Below are 19813 nucleotides of genomic sequence, written 5' to 3' on the forward strand. Positions count from 1 at the left end.
GCATCTTTCATGCCAACAAAGCCAGTCTGACACTGAAGCACAAGCCGAGAGGAGACCGCTGTGGAAATTGCCCGTATCACTCACACAGTTTCTGGAGAAAAATGATACTAATAGCAATCCCCAGCTCCTGGTGGCTGTGATGGCTAACAACATGAGGGAAGTAACACCCATTTACTCACTGCAATAGCGGGAAAGAACACGTGAAGCGGTAACAGCTGGAGCTTCAGCCTTTTCAGATTCCCATCGGAGTATCAGTCGCAGCACATACTCGTATAATCATCATGCTAAAATGATCATTAGTTCTAATTACCATGCAAATACCTCTGTTATTTTTTCACCTCATTAATATTATCAGAAAAGCGTATTTCCTCTGAGTGCACAACTATGCAGATAAGTCATTTATATGCTTTTTCACTGCTTTAGTAGAATGCAACCTGACTGTGACAGGGAAACATCCAACTGCATGAAATTTCCTCTTAATTTCTTGGTCAATCAATGTGAAAGTGCATTTTCTGCATTTGCATTTTCTGGACAAATAAAATAAGAGGGTTTTCCCCCGAAAATGTGTGCGTCAAAGGTGGCAAAGGCTGGTGAAACAACTGAAGAAGTTGGGGACTTGTTTTAAAGGTGTAACGTATTAAATTTGGCCTAAATTCGAAGGTAGCTCCAAAAACATTTGGGGAAGCATATCAACACAGTAACTGGCAACTGTTGCTCTTTGTTAGCTATCCATGGCTGTAGCTAGCTAGCTTTAGCTAACTGGCTCATGGCTCTGATAAGCTCGTCTTCGGTATAAGAGAGAAACTTGAGTTCGGAAGGTGTACGGTTGTATTTTTTCTGTTTAGTAAGGACAATAGAAGTAAGAATATTTCATTCCTTGACATTTGTGAGTTTATTTTGTTCATTTATTATGCTTACAGCTGGCATATATCCGCCAGGTAAAACTACATATTATCAAACTATTGTCTCTTGTCGGTACACAGTGGTATTATGAGACAGGACGGGCCAGGGCTATCTGGTAACGTCAACACTGGTGTTTTTTCATGTTAGTTAATTTGTTGTTTTAAAGACAAAATCTGGCCATATTTTACGGATTGCTCCTTCAAAATGTAAAAAAAAACAACAACAAACAATTCTGAAAATGTCTTCATAGAGCTTTTTTATATATCAGCATTATTGAAATAAGCTATAATAGTTAGGAAATATATAAGACGCAAAATGTAATGTAAGATCTGACACAGGCATGTGTTAACATCAGCAAAGTTCTCTCTGAGTGTGAGGCAAACTTGGGTAGAAGGTAAACACTGAGGTATGTAGTGATAGCAAGTTCTAGCATCTCGCATGTAAGTGCATCCATGCTCTTGCATCCACATCAGACAGGTTGACACACCAAAGCTTTTAGTTAAGCAGCTATAGTAAAGCTTAAAAAAGGTGTAAACAATGTATTTTCAAATCAGCCTGATAAACTGTATGGAGCCATTTTATGTTGTTTTTTCTGTTGTTTTTTTTTACATCCTAAAAAAAAGTCCCCAGCGTCTTCATTTATTTAGGAGAATGCTGCAGCATTGGCACAGGGATGAGTACATGATGACTGAATTTTCATCTCTGGGGGGAACTGCTCTTATCAGTTAAAGGACCATGATTTGCCAGACGAAAGTGCCCATGGGGGTTTAAAAATGATAACAAACTGGAACAAAAATATGAAAAGCAAAGATTGTGACAAATGATGGTGTATCAACGTAAAACAACATCAACATTATGCAATCTTTCTGGGCACATATCACATTCCTGGCTCTATTTTTTATACCTTGTTATATCAACAAAAGGGCATGGCATGGTAGAAAGAGTGAAAACAGCTTTGTCTCATGAAGAAAATGCCGTTATTTGATCAAATATTAATATTGAATGAAAGAAGAACTAAAATCCAACAAACAAAGGTATGTCTTATAAATCAATTCAGTATTTATTTGGAGTAACTAGGTCACATGACAAGAAGGCTTTTGAAATAACCGCAGACATTTCCTATTCAAATATTTATGTAAAATCAAATATTTGTATTATATATTCTAGTTACACATTCAATATCAAATAAGGTTTGCTACATGAGAAAAAATTTGAATATTTTTTTAAATCACAAATTTCACTTATATGAGCAAGTCAGCAGGAGAGTCTTAGTAATAGTATTGGTTTTTTATCATTCAAACAGTCATTTAAACCCCTGTGGTTACGTGTGAGGGCTCAGTGGCTGCTCATTTTATTGTTGCATTGAAATATTTGGCCCACTCTAAATGGCAGAGTACTTCATTCTGTGTTTAAACTGGTCAAACTACTCCCTAGGACACCACAATTATGTGAAATTAAGAGCCCCGAGCCAAACCACCCGCTTGCTCTAAAAGAGCTTTTTTCCCCGTGTGAGATAGGAGCTCCTCTGATGTTGTAATCAAAGTTCTGCTCAGGATTCTCTGATCTGTCTATCCCAGCACGTACTCCAAACTATTAATAGACATTAAAAAAAAAAAATCGCTTCGAAATTCCAATGGGATGCATGCTGGCTGTTATCAGCACATAGCGTAAAGCCTTACACAGCCTTCAGGTGGTAATTAAATCTCCACTGACTTCCCCAAATCCTGCCCTGCAGAAAAAACTGCAGTCCAGATCTGCATAGGTGAAGTCACTTCAGTCACACCAATCATGCTCTAAACAGGACAGGAGAAAAAATCCCGCCGGCCAGGGAGGACAACGTGGTGACAAGAGAATCGTCCCTGCTTAAGGCAGATGAGTTTGTAAGCGCTGACTACTTCTCTAGAGAGCTGTGAATTGATTTGCTGACTGCGGTTGTCCTCGGTTGCAAATCTCTGAGCCTTGCAGTACAGTCTGGAAGCCTATAGTGCTGCCTGGCACACTCATTCATCAAGCAGCCTGAGCCATCATACAGGCAACTCCAGCAGACCTGAGCCCAGGGCTAGGGGATATTATTAGAGATGAATTGAGGTAACTGCCTTTGATGACCCAGTTCAGGCTGTCTGTCGCTCTCTAAGCTTTTCTTCCGTTTTACTAACTTTCATTCTTACTTCCAGAATCCTTTCTCTGTAAGGAGGTCATTGGCCATTGAGGCTAGATGTACTGCACTGCAGAGTGTGTGATGATCCCGAAACTGCCCACTGCTGAGGCCGAAACCTGAAGTTTTAAGATTTATTATAGCCAGATATAATCCATCCATGTGTTTATTATATATTTACACCACCAGAGACATCTTATCAGTCCCTTTGAAGCACACATACTGCTGTGCGTCAGAATACATAATTCAGTCCAATACTCACAAGAGACGTTAACCCGGCATCACCTCCGAGGGGAAATACAAAACAAAAACAAACCCATGCTAAAGGAAAAACATTAAACATAGTATGCAACAGCAATGCCACTACAGAGAATGTCAGAGGCTATCTCTTTGCAGAATATATGATGTATGTGTGTGTGTCCATTTTAGCAAACAGTCAATACAAACAGGAACCTACGGATGTTTGAAGCAGAGGTACATCAAAGCAATATCGTCCAGCATGGAAGAAATATGACGGACTAAAATAAATAGAACATATTCTCCCTTTTTCAACAATTAACACAAGGTAGGCAAAAAGGCCTGCAGAGAGAGATATTGTATGTGTGTTGCAAGTGCCCACAACACTGTTCCCATTAACCATAACATGCAGGTTAGTTGCTGCACATAGCTGCAGGCAATCTCAAAACACACAGTAGCTACTCAGGGCTAATATGGTTGTGACGCTGTAGTCGCCCCGGTTATTCAAACAGAAACCACAGAAAAGTATTTACAACTGACAAATCAAATTCTCAGTACACTGCTACAAGGAGTGGCCAGTTTCACTGCCCTTAAAGTCCATCATCCAGGAGGAAGCCAGCCTAAGCTGATAACATAAATGTCATGTTTTTGTTAGTTCTCTTTACAGGCAGAGGATAATCATATCCACAGAGTAACAATTATTACTGTTTGTGTGCAGTGTGCTCACACACAAGTACACACACAAACACAGAGTAATGAGCTTTTTAATGCATTTGAGGCAAAATAATGCAGCGTTAGAAATGAAAGACGCCGCACTAAAAGTAATGGAATAAGCAATAACCTGGAATTAGCAAAAGCTGTAGCTCTACAAAAACAGGGTTTCTGGATAATACATCTCTGCTGTCTTCCCAACTCTTATGAAAAGCAATTGTGGACTAATAATAGGGATAGCAGATGATAATCGTGTTCACAATAGACAGTCGAAATGTTGGATAGATTTTGCTGACGTACTCTATCATATATCAGACTCGAGACAGATCTTATGAGGTATGAAACTGTATTCTACTTGATTTGTGTGTCAGAAATATGCCGCCTGGTCAGTGGCCATATGCCACTACCCTCTAGTGCAGCAGTACTCTATAAAGAGCAGGAAAAGTCAGAGTCAGGAGGTGGTTGGGGTGATTGGATGGGTCATAAACTGGACTGAAAACCAGGGTTGGGTCCTATTTGTGACCAATAATCAAGAGTGAATTGTTTCTGAGTAATGTTACATAAGTTAACATATAAAAAATTTAGTTTTGGAGTCTAAACCTAACCAAGTAGTTTTTGTGCCTAAACCTAACCAAGTAGTTTTGAAACTTAAACCTAACTGATTAGTTGTGGATCCTAAACCTAACCAAGTAGTTTTTGTGCCTAAACCTAACCAAACAGCGACTGTTTGGCAATGTTAATAACGGTCCAGCAGCCATACTGTGTCATAATATGTAAACTGTTTGTCAGCAATCTTTATTTTGAAAGGGTAGCGAGACATTGCATAAATGTTTTATTGCTAACTTGTGCAAAACTGAAGCTAGAGGGCAGAGCGTCGACTTTGAGACTTAAGACCACTGTCTCAAATTGGGAGTGAGAATGTGTTGAAATATGTGTGTGGTCGTATCTGAATGCGCTACCATGTCCTTAACTGTCAATCACATTGTGTCTCCGCCATCTCTTTGACCCATCCCTGGGATGACAGAGTCCAGGTCCCCACCCCACCAAATGATATGGAGATTGCGCTGAATTCAGGGCCTCAGAGCCATGGTCTCATTTACATAGGGACAACATCACATGTAGAGCCATTTCTGAAAACAGATTTGTCGAGGCCACCTCATGAATAAAAGATCACAACGATTTATAATGAGGGTTTATTGTATTTAGCTGGCCTTGATCTTTTGAAGATGTAAGAAAAACATAAGAGACGTTTCTATTAGATATCCAACCTCATTCAGGAGAATCAGCACTTCAGCTCCGCACGGGTTGTAATCCACGATGCACACACTAACATTAATGTAGGGTGAATCACAGTGGCTTCACTTCCTAACAGATGGTATGGAAATGAAATGCATTGAGTAATACTTACTTTCATCTCACAAAACCTATTCACAGTTGAGTACACATACTGTATTAGAGGCATATGGTCTCACACACACAGTATGTCTCTTTAACCATGTATGCATCATGTGTACTACTCAGGTATTTTCAAAACACTTTTTCTCTGATGCAGTTTTTCCAACCCCTGTCCTTTAACTTGTTCACTCGTTTTACTGAGTGTGCAAGCTTTAGCACTTTCGGCGCCACCAATATATCCTCACAAACAGATAGTGACACAGCAAGTATGACATCTCCTGTTAAATTTCGAAAACTCAGTGGTATATGCAGAAAAACACATGAAACCCAGTAAGAGATATATTAATAGCATTGATTACTAACTGATAAGAGGGGGGGAGATTTCCCCTGGAGACTACAGATGTAATGCAAACTCAAAACATTGCAATCTTTGGCCTAAATTTGAATCTTAATATCCCTCAACTGTGTCATCTCACACTTACAGGAACTGACAAATATTCAGAGAAAAATTCTGGCATATCCAAATAACGCAAACACGACAAATGTCTAATCTTTGAATGCTACGATGTACAAACAGGACAGGCAGAAGCGGGGTCCACTACTACTTTCTTATTCCAAGCAGTTCTCTGGACACCGGGATGGCTCTATCAAAGCTGCCTCCGGCCAAGATGTCTGAGATTCCAGAATAATCCAGCTTTTATCCCTGTGACTGTGTATGTAACCCTGTGTCCTGAGCCAGCCAGCTGCACGGAGGGCTGGCTAAGTCAACATTAAGGCCCACATACACACAAATGGAGGACACATGCAAACAGATCCGCATGAATATGCCAACAAATCATACATATTAATCACAAACACATGCCATCTACATTAAGAGCCATCGACTGCATGGGGAGCTATAATGACCTGCGTGCTTCTAAATAATAAAATAACGCATCACTCTGACTCTTTCATTATGAGAAAAATAAACAACCCAGTCAGATGCCCAAACTACGTGCATGTGCACACACACATGCGCATACACTGAGAAGAACATACTGTCTAATTCACTGCATTTCAAAATGTACTAGCCTCTGGCTGTACGGCTCGATTTCTGCAATCATAATTACAGTCCTGGGAACCAAGGCAGGCATTAAGGTTTTTGAGAGCTTTGTTTTCCCAAACAGGAATATCTCTTCTGGGCACATAAAGCTGACTTGACAGGCTGAGAGAAATTAAAGAATTATTCCCTCCTAAACTCGGGTGTTCGCTTTTATTCAGCCTAGAAGATACCCGGAAAACAAAACAAAGGAGGGTTGTAGCAAGGGAGAAGTGGCCAGGGGGGGTTGGCGGTGAATAACGGGAGACATTTTTGCATGCTCTTTACACCCACTGGGGTTTGGCATGGTGCACCATGGCTTGGCAAGGTTGGATACAGAGGTGGGGTCAAGACTTCACCCTCTGGGAGGCCCCTTTATAGCTAATTGCTATCCCACTGTGGCAAACCTGACCTCATGCAGCAGCACTCACGCAGAAAGATACATGAGGAATACGAGGACATGACAAATGGTATGTTTTGAAAGAATAGAGTGAAGACAAAAAACAGAGACAGAGGGAGATTGAAAAAGCGCCTGTTTGTGTGTGAATTTTCATGTTAACAACTTCTACATCCCACTCTATTGCCCTACTCCACCGGGCTGGAGGAGAGCTGCCTGTAATGTATCATTTAGCACTTCAGTTAAACCAAACGCAAGTCCTGCTGGACTTCCTGGAAGGCCTGGAAGAGATTAGAGTTGACTAACATCACTTTATGAAATATGATTCAGTGTATTCACTGCATCCATTTTACATAATATAGCTAAAGATAATAAGTACCTAAAGATAATACCTTTCGAACATGTTTTGTGTCAGTTTATCTACATTAAAGGAGCAATGTGTAAGAGTTTTAGTCGAAAACATTCAAAGATCAACTAAAATTATCAACAAAATGTGAAGTTTTAACAGTTTTTACATTAACATGTCTGTATTGTGTTGCTGAGATATCTTCTGAAAATGCTAGCCCAAGTATATCTCGGTCCAAGCTTCTGTTCTAGATGTGTAATTACCAACACTCCCATGGTCCCCGAGCTCCCTGTCCAGATTGCTAGCTGCACAGCTTACTGAGCTAGTGATTGCTACAGTTAGCAGCAGCGATATGCTGCCACCTATCTAGTTTGAGTATAAACTTGAAAGGACGCTAATTCTTTCAAATTACACCTCTAAAAGATTGAAAGATTTGTATTTCTCCGGCATGCATGGCCTCCTTTAAGAGCGTTTGATGGGTCATTTTCTCCTCGCTGTGTATCATTACATTAAAACATGGCTGAGAAAGGATTTAGCTCATAAATACTCGAGAGGAAAAATCTGAACCACTTTGAATCCTAACAGCATTTAAACCCCCAAGCCCCCTCACAGCTTGACCCCTTTCAGCAAGCCACTAAAGAACTTCACACAATGCAGCTCAATGGCCACTGTAGTTACTCAACACATTTCTACAATTCATTCAGTCATTAAAACATGGAGGGGTCATAGGAATTTGTAAATGAGTGTGCAATCACGACTCGACCCTTTCATGAAAGATAAAAGGGAGCGAATTTCATTGATGTATCATACATGTTTGTATGCTGCACGGACCCCGGCACGAGATTAATTAGACGGCCGAGGAATGAATCAAATGTGGGGGTTGAAAGACTGAGTCTGAATAGCATCAAGGTGGAGACCAGCTTCACCTCTCATTGTTTGATGAGAGATTGGATCTCAGAAAGACATTACAAATCTTAGTGATGCAAGAAAATAACTCAGGTCATTCAGTCTTCTCTAATCTGCCGGCCTCATACAGGTCTTATCGGAGATGTGCGCGGGGGGAAAAGATAGTTCACAATCCCTCATTATCAAAATGTCAACCATTATGTGTTTACTTAGGGGAGAGTGTGCTTTTCTAACGCGTGTTTGAGTTTTACTCACGTCATGCATTACTAAATCGTGCACTCATTGTGATGAATGGAGTGAAATTTGTCTGTGCTCCACATGAAGACACTTTCAAGCAAAAAACATATCGGCTCCTTTCCAAGACATTGTGTTAAGTGTGCCGTTGGTTCAACGGTCAATGGTCTGAACACACTATGGGATGCACTCTCCAGAGAGAAACAACGTAAAAAGACAGCAGACAGTGACAGTTCACTGGTATTATTCAAAAAATAAAATGAGTTTACTTTTTCCTTCCCACAAACACCCTCAATCGCAGAAGATCAGAAGATCAATACAACAGACAGTAGCTCTACTACCTGAGCATCTAAATAGCCACATTACTTCTCCAGACATAACAAACTCTGTTAAGATTTACGACCTGGCAACGCAACCACAAGAGGTAATTAAAAGTGTACCAAAAGACACAGGGGGAATTCAGATTTCTGTGCAGTGAAAAGTGTGTCTGAAGTCATTCTCCGGATACAAAGAAACACACATAAACACCTGCTCATTCAGGGAAAGTCAAGGACCCAAAGGAACCTGCATATCTATTATTCTCTGCCCACGCTCCTGACTGCACTCCTCCCACTTACAGATGGCAGACCTTACTGTTCTCACGACAACTAAACTGCAAAATTATCATTTGAATCCTTGAAAAGGTGTACCGAGAGAGGAGCAGAGGGAGAAAGATTAACAACAAGGCATTTTATTCCATAATACCTGTTGTTCTTTTACTCATCATGCAAACTAAATATGCGAGTCAGCTCTAATGCTCCCTGCAGACTGTGAAAGCACTTTCATCAACCTGGCAATTTGACTGCAATAAAGTACAAGTAGCAATTGGCATTACGGTTTAAAAGCTTTTATATGAATCTTGCTCAGAAATATCCTGCATTTAGCTTTTATATTCAAAAGGAAATTAGAGTTTTCCCAGGAGTCAGTCAGATTATCCATTATCATCTGCACATGTATCTTTTAAAACTTAAAAAAGGTGCCAGACACCAAAAGGACTGCCACTGTAACAAGGGACATGGATCTGTATTTCATAACGTCTCTTTTTGGCTCTAGCCCGAGCTATGTTGTCTGTGCTCCGTGGCCCAGCTGTGGCGCTCAGGATAATAGAGGATTCCGTAAGCATACTGTGCAATAATGAAAAACACCCCATGCTGCGAGAGGAAATAGGAGATTTCATAATCTGTCTGAGACTTTGGCCCTGGTCCATGTAGAGAGTCTCATTAAACTTCTCATTAATGACACACTGAGCTTCTGTAATAACTGAATGCATATATAAATCACCTCAGAAATGAAAGGAGTGACAACAACGGACCCAGGCTGCATCCTTGTGCTGCCAAGTCCTCTGGTAAGAGCATTTGTACTTGGCAAATGGACCAGTATTGCACATCTGCTTACAGTCTGGAAGTAGAATTACCGCCTGGGAATTGCATGCCTCCGCCAACCAGTCATGTTCAGTTGACATCCATGTCAACTAGCGACATGTCCATCTAGACTCATATTATATGTGTGGTAAAGACTTTGAATTTATCTAATTAAAGGTATTGAGTGTATTTTTGGGTGAAATGGAAGATTTCACTATATTGACGTGTATGCTTCCAGCGAATAATGTTCAGTGAGAAACCTACCCGATATATATGGCTTGAAAGACAACACTTAAAAGGTGCAATATGTAAGAATTACTGCAAATTCTTGAACCTGGATGCTTCACACGTGTTCAACCCAACAGCACAGATGATCAATACAACCACCACAGTTTCAAGGTGGGCACCCAAGATGAGTCTGACCAATTCAGCATTCGACTAGATGTGAAATTCGCATTCTCCCCTTCTGTTCCTGAGTAATGGCATTGAATAATGGCCAGAAAAGTGTTTTTGCAGAACATGATGATGTCACTGTGAAGTCGACCTTTAACGATTTAACGATTTGGATATAAAATGTCATCACCTCATCATTTTCACATTTGTGTGAAATTTTGGTCATAACTTGCATATGAATTGTTAATTGTAGCCAAAAATGTGTTTTGTGGACTTAACCTCCAACTAGCAAGTTCTGATCAGTTGATCTTGTAGATTTTTTTGTTCCAAGCTTGACAAAATTCCCTTAATGCATTCCTGAGATATGGCGTTCAGGAGAATGGAACAGGTGGACAGACTACCCCAAAAGCATAATGCCTCTGTTATTGTCCCCCAATAAATTCTTTTGCTAAACTACTGTATGCACCAAATCTCGAGACATATCTATATCACCTATCTAACATACTATAATACACTCACTAACAGATACAAGTTTGATTTGCATCTCAGGTGACAAGCTATCATAAATCAAACAAAAGTGCCTTCTCCACGACTGTGTTGAAATGTTATACTGTTCAATATGAATTCTTAAAAGGGCAGTAATGGTCACACTTATGAGCTCAGACCCTTTCAGTATGACAAGTGGCATGGTGTCATGATTGCTTGTGTGTGCAGTGCAGAGGTGTTAAGACTGTGTGGGTGAAGGCTGCGTTTGAGGAGGCTCTGACATGCAATCATGTTTTTATTAGCAGCCGGTCAGAGCTGGCCATGAAGAATAATGGTATGAAAGGGACAAATTAAATAAAATGTAGCAAACTGTGCCCGTCATCCTAACTCCTCCTTTTCATTAGTTCTTTTAAGAACACACAAAATAATGAAAATAATATGACTGTCATCTGTAGTTTTGCTCTGTAGGTGTTTTTGTTTAAGCATTGAATTGAATTATCAAAAATGATCAACAGAATACAAAGTGTTATTCCTAGAGGATAAGCACAGATGTTGAGCAGTAACAACGCAACATGCAGTGTAGCACACCCTTGTCCAAGCTCTGAGAGGCTGCTAAACTCAAAGTAAAATAAAGCGATCACATTCTGAATTGACATGAGCAGGATAAAGAGGGCTCTGTGTGCGTGCGTGTGCACACATGTTTGCACGCTCTGCGTGCCTGCTTGGCTTTGCAAATTACACTTTGTATGAACACTCTGATCAGTGCGCCCCTTGGCTGGAGTGGAGCCTGGCTATGAATATCAATTTTGCATTCATCGCTAGTTGCTCCCCCTGATGCCCCACCTGACACAAAAGAGAATCAGCTTTCTGTTTGTGTCAGCGTTTAGCAAGGAGCTCTGCATGGCTCCTTCACCCAGCCTCCTTACCTCAAGGGCATCAACAGACTCTGTGTGTTGTCTGAGATGTGGAAAAAGGAACTTGTGCTCTGTGTCTGAGGCAACAAAAGATTGTTTAGTTTCTAGGTATATCAGCAGCTACCAAAGTGAACCGCAAAGCATCCATATGTCATGTGAATGACAGTTACGAGACAAAAGCTAAGTGCAATCAGCTAAGTATGATCACACTGTATGTCCACTCACTTACAAACACACAAACATAAATGGTGCAACTTAAGCCATGTGCAGAGTATTGACGAAGGCTGACTACTCATTGGCTTTTTCAGGCAGTGAATGATAGTATGCAGCGTGCTAGTATCAGACTAATCAGGGTTTATATTGATTGCCTGTGTAATCGTCCCACTTCACAATTGAGCAATTATCCTCTACAACCACAGCTTGAGCCTAGCCACACCTGGTGATGTTACGGTCACCGGTGGTGAGGAAAATGCCCGATTTCCTCCTGTTAAATCAATTTACCAAATTGCTGATGAGAAAAGGGAAATCCAACTGTTGTAGGTGCTGTACATAATTCTCAGCTTTCCTCTAGAAAACAGTTGCCCGACTTGGTTTATATAACTGACCTCTGGGTATATGATCAATAGTGTGGGTAAATTAATTCTCATATAATGTGCTCAAGAAATAGCTGCAAGCTAACAACAAATGAACAACATTAAATTATGACTATCTTATAAAATGTATGTTTTTCAGCTCACTAACTGCTCTAATCAATCAAACCTGGTGCCATTTCACTCTCATTTCCAAGCTCAGGAAAAACTCATCTAATGATCCCAGCCAAGAGATGAGAATAATATTAAAAAAAGAAAAGTGAGCTGTAATAGCAGTGGGAAGGCGGCAATGACACAGAGACCCCATTGCTCACACTATGGTCTCATTATCTGCTGTGACTCCAGGTCTTCAATATTAGCCAACAATAAGCACTCTGCAGGACCATCTGCTCTGCCAGCACGGGTTATTCTCAGAGTGAGAGAGACAGCCGTGGAGAGGAAAGGAAGAGGAAAGATATACCATGCTATTTGTGGAAATAATAAAGAGAAGAGAGGCCAAGGAGGGAGAGAGAACATGAGGAATGGAACAGAAGAAATATATAAAGATTACGCATTAATATGTAAAAGTAAGGTGAAAGCAGTGACAAGCAGTTTGAAAGTGAAACTGGAGAAAATTTCCCAAAAGGAAGGAGCCGCAGGAGAGACATAACTCACCATAGTTGGAATCAACTACTAATAAACAAAAAATAACAGCATGTAGATATCAGCTCAAAAGCACCTCCTGAACATCATGAGGGTTGTGATCAAAGATGAACTGACATGCGAGAATGTAATGCTGAAATCTCGTTCTAATCTTTACTTTTGACATCAAACCCAGGTACTCCCCCCCCCCCCACCCCACCCCCACCCCACCCCCAGAGCCAGAGTATTGGTCACAGTAGATGTGGAGGCAGGCTAAGAATAGTGTAGATGCATGAAAGCACTAATCAATCTGGACAACAATGTCAAAGCAATGCTGAATTCTGTCATCTCATGCTGAACTCAGGTATGCACATCCTGGAACATCTGCTGAGACCCCAGCAGTGTTATGCAACTCATCTCTACAAGTTTTAGTTGAATCAAAATTCTTTCAGAAAGAAAGCTGAATATTTGTTTGATACATTCATTTGCTATATTCAACATGTACAGCATGTCAGTCATCTTCTGGTGCTGCTGGAGAATCTTACCTTCTGTCTGATCTCCTCCTCCATTTTGACCGGGGAGCCCAGCTCTGCTACCTGTTTAACTCCATCACTAGCCAAGCCACCGTATTCCCACAGCACGTAGCTCTTAGAATGGGAGGCACCAATAATGGCTGACCAGTGATTGGCACGACCTGCCGGAAAAAAGACAAGTAAAACATCTCTTTAGTGGGACATCCCAACCTGTTTAGTAATTCAATTTATTGACCATCATAAAAGATCTTTAAGTTGACATGAAAATTTGTTGATTTAACAATTATGAATTAAGAATAATATATTCATGTTGAACATAAATGTTTTACTTTCCACTTCCTGTCTTTGTCTATTTTCCCGCCCTTTTTTCTGTGCACACAAATTTGTGCACTCATTGATCGATGGTTCGTCGTGTCTCCTGCATCTCTTGTATTCCTGTGTCCTTGTCTTCAGTTTGGTATTTCTCTTTCATTTTTTCCTTGAACTTTCTTTTACCTGCCTTTTATTGATTTGGATATCAGCTCATCATTGAAGCTCACTTGTTGTTGTTCAACCTGCCTGCCTCTGTGTCAGTGTTTCGGTCCTTTTTTGATGAACTGTAACAAATATTCTATTAATTGACAGAGGAAACACTAACATTATTTTCTTAAAGTCTTTTGTTTTGGGTCAAAAAATGATCTCAAATTGTATCCCGATTTAGGTCGTCCTCACTATGCCACTGTGGATAACAGTAGTCTGGCATGTGTACCTACACATAAACTATTTGTTTCATATTCCTTTATTATCCGCCTACTGTCATATCATTCCCCTGCATTTCACAGTACCAATCAACATAAAATGTCTGCTTAAGTCCTTTGAGATTTGTGAAGAAAGGCTACAGCTACTCATTCCAGCTCAAAGAGTATTATTGTGTCATGTGTCTTGAACAACTTCACCATCTGTCTGAACACATTATACCACCTACAGTATTTAGTCAAAGTGCGGTTCATTCAAATAGTTCATAGGTCTGCCTCTGATCTTGATGCCCTGAATACAGCCCTGACTCTGCAGTTCTGTAAGTCACCCTTTGTGCCTTCTGCTGGTTCCCAGCGTGACTCTGGACAAAGATTAATCACTCTGATAATCTATTCTCTGAGTTTGCAGTATTTCTGTAATAGTAAATGGCAACTTAAACAGTTCTTCAGAGGACAATGCTAACATGGCTAACTTTAAAATAAGACATTCACTTTCTGACTTTTTACTTCTACAAACTTGTTTTTACTTTATATCTGGATGAATGCTTGCAAACACCGCTAGAACAATGATTGTATTCCCTGATTGATGTTTGTAAGAGCTATTCACAAGAGTAGTGTTGAAGGCTGTAGCCCAGCTGCAGTTTATGTCGTCAGGCTCCTGCCATTTTTCTGTGTACACCTGTGTTCTATTTGTTCATTGGGCCTTGTGTGGTTAAGTCTGTCTTTTTCCCTCTCTCTTTGTCAGTTTGTCTGTTTTCCTGATGTCACCACAAACACAGCCAGAAATTGTTCTAAGGTCCCCTGAAAAATACCTAGTCTCGAACTGTGGTCACTGGCTTGGCTGCCGTCTCCCTTGTAACTCCAGCAGCATCACTTCCACCTCACGACCATCAGCTAAGCTAAGCTCATAACCAACATTTTTTTCCTGCCAACTGAACTGATTCGTTCATTTGACCTGGCCTCTAATAAACTTTCAAAACTTTTCTTACTCTGCAAGCTGCACAGAGCTTTCTAACTCGTCCAGTGTCCTGGTTAAAGACTAATGATGAGCAGGATTGGGAATGACCTGCCCGAGGAACTCGGACTAGCAAAGTCAGTATCATCTCCTAGGGCTTGATCTTAATGTGTTTTTAGCAGTGAAAGGTGCCCCTTTAATGGGTGTGTTAAATGCTTTTGTGCTCCAGGTGCATCACATTTATCTGCCTTGCAGTTTTTGGGGAAGCACCTTGAGAGCTCCAACCTGAAAAATTGTCAACTGACTGAAGGTTAGTGGTGGTTGTTTGTGCTCAGGCTGTTAGAGAATATCAGTTATTAGGGTATCAGGCTTCAGTACATGAGCTGCGTGATTGATAGTAGATGCCTCTTTTTCCTTTTTTCTTTCGCCCTAGAAATGATATAATAGCAGGCTGAGTGTTATGGCTTGTGTAGGCTTCACAAAATCACAGCAGAGTTTCATCCATCCATCCATAATGAGGTCAAATCTTGTTAAGCGTTAAATTTTAGATTCGCCAAAAGCCATGACCTTACCTGGGAATATATTTTTGAGTAATGTCTACAAATACAGGAGGTCTTAATTTTTAAATACCTGAATTTTTACGGTAGACGAGGCCTACAAAGGTGAAGGTTCTTTAAAATGTGTTGGATGTTTTTAGTCCGAAAAAGTGCTTTGTATGGAGCAAGGACAATGATAAAAATGTTTAAGAATTTCCTTGTCCTTCATTTCATCTTTAAAGTATTGTCAGTCATTGTAAGAAAAAAAACAAACTTATGAAAAAGTCAGGATAACAGAAGCAGATGATACCTTTCTCCCAATTTACAATCATTTTTACTGTTTTTTTCTGTCAATATCATTTCAAACATATTAGTTGTTTAATCTTTTTGCTGATGGTCCTTCACAAAATTTTAAGGCAATTTTTTGACCCAAGCATTATGGCACCGGTGAGCAGGTGTGTATCCATCACAGGGTTCTTTCGCCTAAGGTTGAAGCAGTATTAGCTTACTTCAAAGGTTTGGAGCAAGACTCCTTCTTAATGCAGTTCTGGCAGGGATGAGACCATGTGGTCAGTATTGTGGCCGGTTTCCATCTTCAGTCTGTGGAAATGTTTAGCAGTGATGTGATATGTGCTGATAGGTGCACAGTGTCTATTAATGACCCACCACAGTTTTGCAGAGCTGTCTTAAGAATATGGAGCTTCATAAGGATATAACTGTCCGCTGTGACCTCTCTCTTCAGGTTAATAGGACTGTCTGATCAACGGTGCATGGCGGACCTCAGAGCAATACATGTAGACTTAACTTAAAGAGACACATGGGAGTAGCAATAGTTGCAATACACCTGGAAAAAGGTCATCAAGGCAGAGCGAGGGATTTATGCTTTCAGCATCAAACATTTGACTTCATAATGTTTTTCCCAAATCAGGGATTACAGTTCACATCCCTGTGGTCACTCAACTAATATTGTTCTATGTAATGCCAGAGGTCAGTAAATAAACAGAATTTTCTAGACATGATGTCCTGCACTAATAATGCAGAAGTGTTTAAAGGTGTTATTGATTACATTCAGACACTAAATGTGACATTCCATCTCCCGCTTTCCTTTGCATTCATGTTACAACACTGCTGTTGTTCTTATGATCTGCCCCCTCAAGTGGTCGACAGTTTGTTGTAGCTAACATTGCTAACGCTAGCTAGCTAACCCTAACGTCGCTAACATTAACTAGCTTAAGGTAGGGCAATACAGTGTGCTGACCACCTACTGTAGATCAACAAAATGAATTAAATGATTTGTCTACATAAAAATGTTATCAATATGACACGTGATGTTTTATTTTGTTGTTTATTTATAACTCCTTGTGTTTGTGAGACCATCATAAGCTTGTATGAAATCATATGAAAGTATTTCTGATTTTGTCAAGGGTAAGAAGGTGTTGGCTGAGTTAAGTATACAGGAGATGGAAGGCAGCTGATTTTTGGTGTGCATGTTTTCAGTCTGGACCTCAATATATTGATTCCCTTGAGTAAAAAGAAACTGACTGACTTCTTTATTTGGTCAATGAAGGAATGTTAAACACTCTCCCTCTTTCGTTTTCTCTCTCTTTCCCTCCTACTCATCCCATAGAAAAAACAATGCCGACAACCAGGCTGTACACTGTCTCTATACGCTCGCTGTGTCCAAGCGAGCTGGCATTGCTTGGGTTGAATAGGCATGCAGCCCTGCATGACTTACAATGGGGACAATGGGAGAAAGGAAATAGAACTGTCAAGGTTATCATGTCGGCAGGAAAAAAAGGCCTGTTGGCCTGTTTTACAATGAATTTTTGGTCTCAGAATGTGTGTCACCACAATGATCCAATCCTCACGCGCTTGAAGGTTGTGTTAAGAATACAAAGGGTGACGTGTGACGTATCTCAAGTAGCAAGAAATGCCTCAAGACTACCGTATGCACCAAAAGGGTATTTTTGTTGGTTTTTGATTGGAAAGTATCATCAGAACTCAAATAAGGACAGATCATCATGTATACATACTGTATTGTAGTCGGTCAGTATTATTGTCCAGTGCAATCTGTGCAGCGTTATAATAACTGGTTACCTTGGATATGACTTTGTGCAAGGACAAGACAAATCCAACTGTAGCATCCTTAGAGTCGGGATGAAACAGAAACACGCACACAGCTTGCACCATCCTCTTTCAAGTTGATCTATCTGCGAGGTGTGTGTTTGCGTGTCTGTGTTTGAGAGTGAGTCACATACCAACTACTCCCTCCATGAGACAGTAAATTAGGGCTCCCTTCGATCTCAGGGTTTATCTTATTCCACTCTAATCAGTGTATTGATCTGACCGGCGAGAGCCTGCTTTAGACAAGAGAGCCGGTGTAATCCTTAAGTCCATTCACATCCTGACAGCATGGCTCAAGGTTATACACACATCAAACCCAACCATACTGTAGCTCACCATGCACATCACTTTTGAGAGCCAGGTACCAAGTCAATACTGTCCATGAGTTGGGAACTTATCAAGAGTTTTTGGGGCTACGAAGCTACAATTAAGAGTAAAGAATAAGGCTGCAGATGGTAGGTATTTTTGTTTATGTCAACAAAACCAATGATAAGCCCCATAAGTGTTCGTCCTTTTCTCAGTTTGTTGCAACTTCCCCACCCTGTCTGTGGCTCTCAGCACCTTGACCAATCGTTCGAATTCATTCCTAAATTCTTAAAAAGGTCCCATATTATGCTAATTTTCAGTTTCCATGCTTCAATGTTCAAAAAACACATTATTTTTCTCATATGGTCCATTACGGTACATTATGGTCAAAATGTTGACTTTAAGTATTTTTATTACACAATTTCAACGTAAAGTGTCACATTTAGGGGCAACGTTTTTTATTTTTTTTAGTCATTTTGAGCCAATGTGAAAAAATTAAACAGCTTGGTCTTTCAAATTATCTTAATGGTGCCTGTCTCTTTAAGGGCCCTCTCCCAAAAATCTGGTCTGCTCTGATTCGTCAGTTCTCACAGGCCTGAGCAGGCACCGACCGCTGTGTTTCCACATTAGCATTCATTGTTTTGTTGTGATATCACAACCTTGTGATGGTAGTCCATGGAATAATCTACAACAGGCTTGGGCTATGCAGGCAATACTGACTAATTCACTGGTGGTTTTGGTCTTTTTATGAGACATCTGATGGGAAAAAATAAAAATTGAACACCACAAGGCTCATTCTTTAAATGTGTGACAAAGAAGAGTCTGTGCTTACGTGGGTAGTCTTTGGGATGAATCTTCTCTGACCAGTTCCCATAGAAGGTGACTCTGTACTTTGCTGTTCCACAGGCACAGCAGTCGAGCAGAGGTTTTTCTGTAGTGTCTCCATACAGGGATTCTGCGATGAAATGAGGGGAAGGGAGAGGAGGGAAAAAGAAAAGAGCCAAAGTGAGAAACATAGACGATCATGAGACAGTCATAGAGAGATGGCTCATTAGTATAAGGAGTAGATGAGAGTGGTTCCCATCATATAGGAGATGGTTGGTTTAAGAAAGTGGGGAGCCAACGGAAAAAGAAAGGGGGAGCATGAGAAAAAAGAGGAGGATGTGCAGCACAGGGCTTTTGATCTGTTGCTCAGTGTGGCATCCAATGTCATGCACAGCCAGGGGTTACACTCATTTACAATCATTCACATGCCAGAGCATAACAGCAGAGAGGAAAGTCCCTGCATCAAAATCAAGAATGAAAGAAAATAGAGTAAAAGAAGACGAGGAAGAAAAAAAGAGACTATCAGTAGGGAGCGAAATAGAGTACCAGCAGGGAGATTGAAGGGATAAGAAATTCATGGTAAATTATTTATTCCATGTCAATAAAAGAAGCCTACCTTTCTCACACATTCGCTTGGTGAGTGAGCCTTCATCCTGGAAATATATTATCCTCTTCTGCACAATGCTAGCCCTGCACAGAAAAAAAGAGAAGAGATGGAGGCATTGAGGGGTGAAGTTTGTTGGGGGACCAGGCAGGACCAAGTGAAAATGTAGAGACATATAAACATAAGGGGCAAAAGTAAGAATGAAGGTCGTAATGGAAAAAGACCAGAGAAGATGGGAAACTTTTGGAGAGGCTATGAGGTTTTAAAAAGGAAGAGGAGAAAACAGACAGCGAGAAATGTGGGAAATCTTGCGTTTTAAAGATATGATAGCAGATGGAACAGGTGCAGCGCTATTCATTAGAATCTCTTCTGTATTTTTTTTTCTTTAAGAGAACTCCTAAAAGCAGGTATCAGAGCCCACAGGGAAATT

At 40.5% G+C, this 19813-nt stretch overlaps 1 protein-coding gene across 1 annotated transcript in view; it reads right to left on the bottom strand.

Annotated features, from left to right (window-relative positions):
* spon1a (spondin 1a) overlaps positions 1-19813 on the bottom strand; it is a 70860-nt gene that overhangs the window by 35742 nt on the left and 15305 nt on the right. The window contains exons 4-6 of the mRNA XM_073464939.1: positions 19396-19469; positions 18787-18909; positions 13312-13460 (exon numbers count right to left, since the gene is read on the bottom strand). Of these exons, the coding sequence (XP_073321040.1) occupies positions 13312-13460; positions 18787-18909; positions 19396-19469 (346 nt within the window). The remainder of the gene's footprint in view (positions 1-13311; positions 13461-18786; positions 18910-19395; positions 19470-19813) is intronic.

The sequence above is a fragment of the Pagrus major genome, chromosome 4, assembly GCF_040436345.1.
Source record: "Pagrus major chromosome 4, Pma_NU_1.0".
NCBI classification, from domain to species: Eukaryota; Metazoa; Chordata; class Actinopteri; order Spariformes; family Sparidae; genus Pagrus; species Pagrus major.